General features: G+C 46.3%; 1 protein-coding gene across 1 annotated transcript in view; it reads right to left on the bottom strand.

Annotated features, from left to right (window-relative positions):
• Positions 1–12,449, bottom strand: part of LOC119465743 (uncharacterized) — a 54,698-nt gene that overhangs the window by 20,955 nt on the left and 21,294 nt on the right. The window contains exon 2 of the mRNA XM_037726210.2: positions 1,410–1,548. Coding sequence (XP_037582138.1) covers positions 1,410–1,548 — 139 coding nt within the window. The remainder of the gene's footprint in view (positions 1–1,409; positions 1,549–12,449) is intronic.

Below are 12,449 nucleotides of genomic sequence, written 5' to 3'. Positions count from 1 at the left end.
CCAGAAGTATGTTTTAGATGTTTGTGCTCCTTGACTGAAGTAATCAGTTATGCAAATTATGGGGGGTGCACTAGAAACATATTTTATAGCGAATGCTACGAATCCACTGTTTCTCGGTCGTGTGTGGTAGTTTACCGGATTTTTTTTTCTGTTCTTTATCGTTGTGTAATATATACTAGAGACAAACAGACAGTGTTGCTTGAAGGCGCCGTTATTATATTAGTAATGTGATGCACAGTGAGAGTTCATTTAATGAAAGAGAGGTTTGTCATAAAAAGATAGTTTGAAAGACAATCATAATTACACCGAGATATTCTGGCTTATCATTGTAACTTTAGGAAAGAGAAAGAGAAACACTATGGGCAGAGTGTATACTTTAACGGTTGCTGCGTCTTTTGCATTGCTCGGAAACGTTTATTGCCTCACTTCCTCGCCACTTCGATTCTTCTGCTTGCCACAGCGTCATAATATGAGGTCTTAAAACAATAAATGGACCATTCTGATGCTTTCAGCAGAACGTCATAATTCCTAAATTATTGGATGCTAAATAGCGCAAATTTATAAGTACAGCGGGAACTTTATTACCATGGAACTATCGCTCATTAAGGATGGGCTGCAGGAATCCCTTAGCCGAGAATTGCGATCTCCTGATTAGTGACAAACGCGCACTAAATATCGCAGCAGTGATTAAGAACTAAACTAATCCGCGCTTTATGTTCAGTATCGCGATTTGGCGATTTGTATGCGGAAGTCTCTCTCTCTTTTCTTTTTTGTCTCCATAAACAAGTGACTGCTACGGGTATTCCAAGGGACTGCTTCTTGTGGTGCCCCATTGCAGACTATGTGGAAAGTGCTATGTCATTATATGTTGCGTATTTTTTTTTTTTTTGCTCAAACGGCTGCAACGCGAGTGGCAGCAAATAGCTTTATTGCTTGTCTGTGAGTAATGCTTCCACCTCACATATTTTCTTTTTTTCACCTATTCAAAGGTCATGTAACGTTTGCGAAGAGGCTTGAGTCCAATATCTTCGATATCGTGTTAACTATATCAGTTAGACAAACCGCATTGTACTGCATGTGCGACATTAAGGGACTGGTGAGCACAGCTCACCTATACACCGTTGCACGTGGGCTGACCCTTTCTTATTGTGTATTCGCTTAATCGTATTGTGAAGATTGTCCTTAGCATTTACTCTCTCAGCCGACTGCGGCATATGCAGATTAGCCGCGCAGGCAGTGTGAAAGATCTAAAGCGTGCAAAGGGGTAAAAGAGAAACCCAAACGCGGAAAATGTTTTAAAAGAAAGCAAAGCACGAGCTAATCAAACATTCTGCTGCATTCATTTACAGCCGTTGCGCGTTGTGAATATTATTAGGCAAGTCGCGAGTCCGCGTGCTGCGAATACTGACTTGCACATGTCGTCGACGTCCTCGATTGTGGTGGGGAACATGTACCGCAGGTCGTTCAGGAAAGGCTTGACCAAGTCGGTGCAGTTCTGCAGCTTGGATTCGCAGTTCGAAGGGCCGCGGCCGTTGGCTAAGGCAGCCGCTGCAAATTCAGAGAAAAAAAATCGTTTTTTTTTTCGGCTAAACAAAGAAAATTAGGGCTAAACTTTATATAAGAGGTCATTGGAGTTGCTAACCGTTGTCACAACATTCACTACCTTCATTTAATAGCACCTGCTAACGTTAGAGTTCGTAAAATTCTTAACTAAACAAAGTAATCACTGCTACTAATGGGTCTCAGCTACAAATTCCAAGCGCAGTTAGCCCAACCGGGTACAATGTTTCTAGCCCATGACACGTTTATCAGACCCACTCCGCCATATTTCACAATGGGTCCGATAAAGGCGTTATAGGCTATAAACATCGTATCCAGTGGGGCTAACTGCGTTTGTATTTGGTATCTGAGACCCATTAGTAGCTGTGGATACCTTGTTTAGTCAATAACGTTACTAACTCTACCGTTAGCAGGCGCAATTATATCACGGTAGGGAATGTTGGGACAATAGTTAGCAACTGCAACGACCTTTTTCCGAGAAGTCTAGTGGCTGTATACATGTCCTCTTGAGGCTTAGTCATGACGCTTCGGCGCACAAAGCATGATGTTCAAGCGCGATCGCTTTGGGTGTGTATCACATCTTTTTTTTTTTACTTTGTGTTATGTGTTCCAAAAAAGCACGCGTAAGAAGTCAACATTTTTCCTGAGACTCACGCTACAGAGAAAAGCTAATCTCCAAAATTTTGCTCTTAATTGTTAGTTTACGGAAAACGAAAATATATCTACATTTCGCGCATGAGGTGTTTGAAATGTAACCATTCAATGGTATCACGGTTTGATAAAGGTTCGAAGTTTGCACAAAAATTAGTGATAACTTTTTACACTCTACAGTGCTCCATTTGGAAATGAAATGCTGCACGATCTGTCCAAAAATTTGCGTTACTACTGCACACGCATGGAAAAGATGGCGTTTCCTTGTATGCAACAAAAACTAAACGTTGAGATTCCCTATACTGACAGATGAAAGTCTGGCAACAGTTGAAGAAAGAAAGAAAGAAACAAACAAATAATAAGTTTGTAGTTTCCTAAATTTATAAGCAGAACAAGTAATATGAAATTGGCTTCAGTTAAAGATTGAGTTGCGGCAAACCTCTGCTGGTACAAAGACCTTCCATGCACTCCACGAATAGCGCACCGCACCATCGAAAACAAAGCCGTTCGCGACTCCTGACAACAGCCTCGCGTGCCGCGCACTTTCTGAGCCAGTCTTATGCGCGACAAGGAAATCCGCGGGGGATCTCTTAGCGTATCAAAGTGACACCGATGTGTGCACACGTGTCCAAACCGTCGTCGTGGAAGGCTCTCGACCCTGACCTGCAACGTATAACCTCCGCGAGACTCGAAAATCGTCCGCCGCCGCGAAGTTCTCAAAGCTCGCCGAGATTACATGACAAGTTTCATGTCAGTTAAGCTCTCATAGGTCGGGAAATCCCCTGGGCACGACATGCGAACTGGTCACGGCCAGCTGATCAGCAGACAGATACACGCTTATGTCTTATGCGTTTTTGTAACTGGAAGCGACATGTGGATGGTAGACGGCCTTGCATTTCCGTATGTCTCTGTGCGCGTATGTTTTCGTTGCTGGGCTCGTCACGACATCGATGCACGCGATCGTGTTTTTGAGTCGAAGCGAGAGACAGCTTGCTTCCACGTGCCGTCGTGTTTTCGGTAGATCGGATGTTCACGTGATTCGCCCGTTGCTGGTGGATATAGCACTCGTGCATGCACTAGCTTAGCTCTGTTCTCACTCAGTCCCTGAACTTATGCACGCTCAGATCTCAGTTTTCTTAATAGCTGTACTTAATGAGATATTGATGTCTGTAGGTGGCACCGGCTGCTATACTTATCTGACATGACAATTGTGTTCTCCTGAATGACTTGAGTACTATAGTGGCATGTTCACGCGCATGAATTGTCTGCGTAAACAGAACAATGCAAACAAGTGCGAAAGATATGGGACAACTTATCTGTGACACAAAAGACTTGCGTAAGTACTAGTGCTTGCAGCACGTCAGTTAGAGAAGGTCTGCTGCATTTGTGCGTAGAAACTCATCTGAAGAAATGGGTATTAATGTGTGTTTGAAGAGAAGAAAGGCTTAAAATAAAAAAAATGAAAATTAATTTTATTGTATTTAACCAAACAAAAAGCCTTTCGAACAAACGTACGAGGAACATCTAGATTTGTAGCACTGTAGCAAAGACAACGGAACACAGGGCTTTGTTGAGGGAGATGGGGAGGCGTCTCTTTCTGCAGCATTCGTTCAACAGTTTCACGGTGGCATAATAATAATCATCATCAGCCTATTTTTAGGTCCATTGCGGGACCAAGGCCTCTCCTGTGATCTCCAATTACCCCTGTCTGGCGCTAGCCGATTCCCAACTTGCGCCTGCAAATTTCCTAATTTCAACACCCTATCTAATTTTCTGCCGTCCTCGATTGCGCATAATAATAGGTACTAACATGAAACAGGCTCACAAGTAATCACATTATGTACTAGCAAGCTCAATTCCCTGTATCTTCTGCAGGTATTGTTGCAGGCAGTGCAATAATGGTTCTGAACAGCCAAACATTGAACCAAACATTGAATGGTGTGACCAGGTTGGGCGAATCATTGAGCGCGTTTTCACTGCATCGGATAACGCAAAATCCGCAGTTTGAAATTACACGTCACTGTTTTAGCTAGCTGTCACGTGGCTTGATTACTGAAGTGATTGCGTCTAACATATTTCGGAGGTTGTACAAATGCAATGAGGCTACATGGCAGACAAAGAGAGAAACTTTTTAATGGAAACTGTAGAGGTTTGCCTAGAGCCACACATAGCATGCTACTCCAGGTGAATGCGATGATATCGGATTGGATGGGAGCAGTTCTAATGTAGTACCCATAACTATACTTACGGTAATTGCATATAAATTACCTTCATAATGCGATTATGTCAGGAAAGCTCTCTGTAATTATCGTACCGCAGTCATCACATCTAATCCTAATAATAATAATAACCTACGCTTCAAGCTACACTGTACTACTACACCAGTCGCTTCCACCCAGTTTCAACTTTTCAGGTTACCGCCGTTCTTTCGGCCACTTAGCAACGAAACAGTTTCGGCTAAGTAATTTTGATCCAATTCACGACTGGGTGTCGACGTCTGTCTGAAGGTCGCGACACGAGTATTTAACGTCTCACGCGGGGCGGTTCCGGGAAAAGAACCGAATCAATGTCGCGGCGTGAGCGACGAGGTGGGGCCGAAACGTGCGCGCCTGCTCCCGTGAGACCGCACACACCGGCCAAGGGAGCACGCATTACTCAAATGAAGCGGCGACACACCCAGCTTTCACGGTCATACCCAAATCCCTGGACGAAACGTGCTGCGCCCCGATCTATGCAATGCGCTGTGCGGATGCGTTTGCCACCTGGTGCGTTCGAACTTGCAGCTTGATGGCGACGGAATCACGCAGCGAAAAGGCGAAAGTGTTACCGTATGTTAGAAGAGTGGAATTTTGGGCCAGTTGGTGATGCGTATTTGAGTACGGTGAAGCGCGATGGTCGGGACGAAGTGAGGCGAGACGGACGGGACAAGCCCTACTGTCAACAGCGAACGTTTATCGGAAAAAAATTTCCTACAGCAAGAGAATGTGCCCATGCGCCCAAGACACCCTGAAATCAGCACCATACAGAGCAGGCGCAGAAACTGAGATACGGCAAAAAAAAAAAAAAGCCTAACCCGTGTACAGTCTATTCATGATATGCGATAAATGAGAAGCATGAGTCGTCTGTCAAATGCGCATATATGCACAGGAGGCATAGCAAACTAAAGGCACAAAAAAAAAAGCGGAAGTAACGAACCAGCTTAGCCGTGGCTACCCATAAGTCGTGTTTCTGTGTTTAAAAGTGCCACCGAAGCGACACTAACGCACTTATCAGGTCCTGAATTTTCGATTAACGTCGCTTCCGAAATCTCGCGCTCTAATTTGTTTTTTTCTATGGCCTACAACTTCCTTATTCCTCAACAGCCGATAGAAACCGCAACTTTTGTAGTGTAGAGCAAGATACGACCCTTCTCCCGATTTCCAACACCTGTAGCGTTGTCGCAGCCGATCGTCCAGGCACTCGGCGTTCTGTCCCAAGTAAACACGACCGCAGTTTAAAGGAATACATGTACACGACAGAAGTGGCGCATGGACCACACCGATATTCGTGTTTTATAGTACAGCAAATGATTTCCCGACTACCCGTGACGCGTTTGCATAGTTGTGTCAACTTGCATGGCGCAGCTAGAGAACACAAGATCCACTCCATGCTTCCCTTCGACTTTGCTTAAGTTGTGCGAAACCTTGTTCACATATGGCACAACCTCGAATAAACGGCTCTTCTGTCTCTGCCCCTGCTCCGTATGTTGCTTATTTCGGGTGTCCTTGGCGCATGCGCGCATTCTCTTGCTGCAGGAAATTTTTCCGATAAACGTTCACAGTTGACAGCAGCGCTTGCCTCGTCCGTCTCGCCTCACTTTGTCCCGTCATTCGCGCTTCGCCGTGCTCATACCGTATATTAGTAAGGCAAGCAACTGACGTCATTGACTAAGTCAAAAACTGCAAGAGAGTTCTAGCATATGGCCGTACATACATTACCAATTACGGAATACAAGACATGTATAGTTCACTGTGGCAGATACAAAGACATCTGAAGCGGCGCTGGCATCGCCATTTTGTTAAGCTCACTTTAAACAGAACACGTATGGGTATTGCTGCAATTACCAATTGTACGTATTCTATTTAGCGGCTCACATAAACGTGCTTGCCAGTAGCCTATAATGATTAATGTATAGTGAGTCCTCTTTTTTTTTTTTCACCGTCCATAACTTATGCAACGCAAGGACTCACGTAACGGGTTAAATTTCGGGATTTTACGTGCCAAAACCACGACGTGATTATGAGGCATGCCGTAGGGGGGGACTCTGGATTTATTCTGACCACCTGGAGAGACAGAGATATTTATTATGGTAGAAAAGCTGAGAGATCGGGCTGAATCAAGGTTATGACCTGCTACTCAGCATTGGGGTAAGGGAGACGGGAGTAAAAAGAGAGAGGAAAAATTCATTGAAGATGATGGCGAAGATGTTGGTGAGCGAACTTGAACCGCAGAGACTCTTCAATGTCTCAAATCCAGACCGTTCTCGTGCAAGAATTCGATGAGAGCCTTTACGATATCACGCCCACAAGAATCCGGCCAAGGTCCCCATTGAGACCTAGCTTGGCCGCCTGGGTTCTTTAGTATCTCCCAAAGGAAGCGTCTCAGCCAGACGAGGTCGGAAAGGGAGATCCTGATAAGGGTGGGCATTCCACCACACCCTCAAAACTTGTAGGCCACGTCCGGCTAGCGGCAGAAGCCAGTGGAGCCCTGGACTTGGGGCCCCATCCATCTAGCTCCTAAACCCCTTCCCTTTTACCTCAATAAATGTTAGTCTTCTTCTTCTTTAACGTGCGTCCAATGCGCGGCACACAGGCGTTTTTGCATTTCGCACCCGCCGAAATGCGGCCGCCGCAGCCGAGATGCGATCCCGCACCCTCGGGCCTAAATTAGCAGCGCAACGGTGAGGCCACTACGCCACCACGGCGGTTTGTTGGTAACGTGTTATGATTAAACGAATCGTTACGAGGTGTCGCTGCCATCGTTGCTACTGCCGTCAGCGTTGTCAACGTTCCGGTTTACTTAAGCGGTATATATGGACAGGTTTGACTAATGACGTTTCGGAAACCACGCATGTTCGTGGTTCACCATGCATGCATCGATCTCAAGGCAGCATGTACTCAGTATGTGACAATGGGAGCACGTGAGTAAGCTTCAGGCGGGATCTCATTGGCTATTAGCTTTTGGCATGGCCAATGAAAACAATCTTCCCTATTACTATTGTGCAATATGACCAGCCGAGCGAGCACCCTCGATTACCTTACAGTGACGTGTCAATGCTATGATAAAACGTTCGAGTGCATTCAATTAAAGTGTGAACCTCTGGAATAAAGAAGTCCATGACATTTTTCACAGACAGCTAATCGGCGTCCTCCAAGGGTGGTCTGTCAAAGGCACGCAGGCGACTGTCACAGCCCAAAAAGCTCCTGTCTCTGCCACCGTGTAAAAGTCCTGCACAGTGTAAGCAAACATCCCATAAATTGTATAGGGCTTTACAGTTTTCAGTGAACTTCTGTTTATAAGTAGTTATCACGTGACGTCATGGACGCAGCTACTTATCGTGCTATAGTGCCGTAACATGGCGGCCACGATGACGCCGGTACACCAAATTATCCCGACTATATTGTTTTGCTTTTGATGGTGACCATTTTTCCCCGGATCATCTCCTCTATCAATTTGTCGCTCGGCTCTAGACGCACCTACCGTGCTGCCATACTGGCACGTTTCTTGTGTATTCAGCTTCTCGACGCGCTAGTATACCCCAAGATGGCGGCCGCGATGGCGTCAATGCAAATTATATATGCGATAAGTGTACGTATTTACTAAAAGGAAAATTCACAGGAAGACCAAGAGGTGTACGACATATGAAACTGGATGCACCCGTCTTACGTTGAGGTGGGTGCCTTTAATTGGTTGGCGCCTGCAGGCTCATCTATCCCGACAGCTGGCGATACGACAGACACGATTTCTCTCAATCACAGGATAGTCAGCAAGCACTAAGAGCTAAGTGGACATGACCCGTGGCTCATCGGCGTGATCTCCAGTTCACGGAATACTACGAGGTTCCCATTTAAAGAAATGCAGCAGGTCCAACGAGTTTTAATCAATACAGTGAAGCTTTGGGTGAGTGCATTAAGAGACGCAACACGAGTACACGCATGCACTCGCGCACACACACCCAGGCACGGGCGCACACAAATAATACCGAGACATTCTGTTAAGTGGAGTTGCTCAATACTAGTGAGTAGGACGGACGTTCTGAACTCATCATGGTTTCAGAAGCAGCATGCGCGTACGTATGTAGCGCAATTTTAATCCAGTCTATACGCAAGAAGCGTTTACTTCCTCGTTACCGTGCAGCCGCGAAATCGCGAAGGCGAGCTTACTGGTTCTTTTTTTTTTCTTGCCCCCGCACGGCCGGCGCCGCGGATGCGCGGAGACGATCGCCATCTGGCGGTGGTGTAAGGAACACAGCGAGGCGCGCGGGCGCGCGCGTTCTCCGCTGCGATTGGTTAGCCTATTAGGCAAGAGAACAGCCAGGCCGCGGCACCCATGGTCCCAAAACACGGCGAAGTTCGCAAAAAAAAAAACTTCACTGTTAATACTATTTAATGAGGTCAGGGTGTTGCCTGAGAGCGAGGGATCTTTCCAGATGCATCTCTTATTTCATCCCCCTAATTTTCCCCACAGGGATAAAGAAACTAATATAAAGAGGACATGTATATTTCAAAGGCCGTGGAAGCTGGGTTTCGCAGTCAAGGATCGGGCGTGGTTCCACCGCGCAGCTACCAAGAGCAGTGTAGTTTGGCCTAGCGTAATCGGCAATTATTTTAATGGGGACCGAGCGAGCCGCTCTTCCTATCTGGTTCATTCGCTCGAGGGTCGTTATCAGGGTCGCCATAACAATTTCTCTTTGAACTGCGTTTTTGGAGGGCTCATTTATTCACTCGGTAGACTCCCTCCATTTTTATTCCAGCGTCAGTAAATAAGTAACAGAACACAGAATGCCACTTTTATTTTGTCTTTGTCGTTGTTGTTACCAGTCAGCCAAGACAGCCACATAAAAGAAATTATTTGGCAAGCGAGATTTTGTATATCCAAGACGATGTAAAGGTGACAGGCAACTAGCTATGTCACCTTTAGGGCTATTTAGGAGCAAACTGCCTCCTGACGTCATTAATCACCGCGGCGATTAGGTACGGCTAAACATGTTTAAATACGCACTGCTTTATACGTTATACTTTGAAATAGGTCAGAAGTCAATGTGACGACGTTATCGACCTTTCAAGTTTAAAAGAGACGCAAAATGAAAGTGCGGCTGAAATCTGCGTCAGTCACGTTTTTAACACTGAAACTCTTCTAGTTGTTTTGTCTCTGTAGCGTATCTATTGCTACACAACACACCAGGAAATACGCAATGATGGCATAGTCGCTAGACGAAGTGATGGTGTCAACAAGACATCAGCGTTATCTCTACGCAGTGTGAGTCAGTCTCACAATTTAATGTAACCAGCTGGACCAGAACTTGCCCTATATATGAGAATGTTCCCGCGACATATTGCAAATGGTGAAAAACAGCCAAGGAGGACAGAGGAAAAGGGTTATAAATATATTCTGACGCGTCCTTTCTCACTTACGCTCGATAGTATGTTGTATAAGCTAAATATACCAAAAGCTATCACTCCTCAATGCATTTTTATTCTACACGATACCTCTCCTAATTAAGCTGGGACAAAGCATGGAACAAAAGCTCGAAGTTCAACAAGGTTTTTGACATTGGCCCGTAGTTCACCATTCAGTTGGGAAAACACAAATGAGCGAGAGGATGATAGAGAAGAAAAAGCTTCCCCAGGAAAAGCTCGAAATCTGAATCACAGATATCCAAACGCCTAATACATGGAAATGGCGGAGAAATTGCCTTCATAAAAGTGCCTTATGCAAAGAAAAGGTCACGGAGACTGCCCTTAATTGCGGGGCGTTCTCCTAAACCCACGATGATGAAAAACTGAGCTCTGTATGTATAAGGCCGGCGATGTCGACAAGGAAGCACGTCACAGGTCTGGCGACATCGCGGGTGCCGACGTCCGTAACCCCGCGTCGCGCCGTGGTCGACTACAGCGCCGAAACGATGCGGCATGCCGGGCACGATCGGTGTCGACAACGCCGACCAGCCGGCGTCCCGCCTACCGGCTGAACTAATGTTCGCCCACGCGTCGCAGCCACGCGAGAGCAGGGTGGGGAAATTTTCGAGTGCATCACAGTAATGGATGACGTCAGTTGCGACAGAGTTCAATGAGACAGCTGGCGACCGCTTAATAAAGGGGGCCCGCGTGGGCGAGGTCTAAAATCACAGTCTGCGAAACAATTGGGCCAGTTTAAATCTTTCCTGATAAACTACAGGAACAGGAGAGTGACGTGTGAGGGAAGTTGGTGACGTCAGAAGCGGAGGAGCGCGATTAGACATACGACCGCGCTAAGTTCTGAACTTGAGCTAGTCAAAGGGAACAGGGCAGAAAATAGAATAAGCGAGGCAAACACATGCATGCTAGGCTGTTTTTCAGCAATCTAGGACAAGGAAGGAAGGAGAGAGTGGAGAAGGAAAGGCAGGGAGGTTAGCCAGTTTAGCACAACCGGTTTGCTACCCTACACATAGGAGCAGGCTGGGGGAGAATGAAAGATGGGGAGGAGAGAGAGAGATAGAACACATAGCACGGGCACACACATCGTCAGTCAGAGTCCGTCACTCTTGCGTGGTACGTGACATCACTGTCACAGCCGCTTGTGCAAGCCCGTTTCTTTTAAAAACCTAAGTAGACCCTTCGTCGCCTTTAGCTGCGATGTCTTCTGTCGACGACATGTGAGAATCGTTTCAACTGACATTGGTCTATTGTCAAGGTGCGCTAGAACGAATCTAGGACAAGATCCCTGAATTCCCTGCCAGCCGGTCAAAAATCTTTGTCAGCCGAAGAGTTCGGTAACCGCTGGTCTATAGACCATTACTCGCCGTGGTGGCGCAGTGGCTATGGCGTCTCGCTGTTTGAGCACTAGGTCGCGTGTTAGATGCTCGGTCATGGTGGCTGTAGTCCAATGTGCTGGAAATGCCAGCACTCTTGTGTATTCGAACTTAGACTCAGGTTAAGGAACCGGAAGTGGTCAAAATCATTCTAGAGTCCTTCGTTACGGCGTCTCACATAGCCCCTTGTCTCGGGACGTTAAAACTCACGAATCAATCAATCAGTCTAGAGTTTTACTAAAAAATCTGGTCAGCGACAGCAATGGCTGTTGACGTGCATCTTTGATTTTTTAGAAAGAGTTTATTACTGCATTGATCGTTCGTCAAAGGGGAAGTTTAATGAAACTTGTACCATGTTTAGAACCTACATACTCTTAATTCTTTCTAAAGTATCGTCAATCACATATATCATTATACAATCACATAACGATGTAGCAGACACTTCACAAATTGCTTCTTTTTGCCAATGCATTTCAACAAAATTCATTCACATACAGCAGTATACATTTATACAATATTTGTATCGCCCTCTTCTGAGGTTCCGTAAAAAGTCCAAGGGCGATAAAATCGTCGCCGCGCACCGTATGCCGAATGTGCGAGTGAAAGCGTGCGAGGGTGAGTCGGCGATCGCGGCTAAATCTCGCGCACGCAAGGGAGGGTAGCGGGAAGGAAGCGGACGTCTTCCAATCGCTCGCAACGCTCCGGAGGGCAGGTAGGGAGGGAGGGAGGGGGGGGGAGGGGGCGAGCGTTCTGCGCCACCCGCGGTCGCTCGGGCCACTGTATCTTCAAAATCATCTGCGGCGAGGACAGAGTTCACCCTACACTGTGTTTTCGAGGCTTAGCGTTCATGCGAGAGGCGGCACGAAGGTCAATTCGCTTGCTGCTGCTGACGCGCTTACTCAGTCCAGCGTTCTTACATCGAGTTACCGCGGTCATCGAGTGAGATGTGTTCATGTTTGCTTCTGCGCGCGTGACACCATGTTTGTTAATTTAGTTAGTATGCCTATGTTTACAAGTTTATACGGCCTATAAAACTACTAACCTTATTTCGTATAGCTGTCCGCTAATTTGCTATCGCAATCGATGATTCGCCTTTCGGGCGAAACTGTGACTTTTTTGTATTCCTATCTGAATTCTTACTGTGCGTATGTTGTTGTTTCTATTCCTCTGAGTGCGACATCGCTGGCAT

The sequence above is a fragment of the Dermacentor silvarum genome, chromosome 10, assembly GCF_013339745.2.
Source record: "Dermacentor silvarum isolate Dsil-2018 chromosome 10, BIME_Dsil_1.4, whole genome shotgun sequence".
NCBI classification, from domain to species: Eukaryota; Metazoa; Arthropoda; class Arachnida; order Ixodida; family Ixodidae; genus Dermacentor; species Dermacentor silvarum.
Note: the sequence above shows the minus strand (reverse complement) of the source record. Positions and strands in the feature narration are given on the sequence as shown.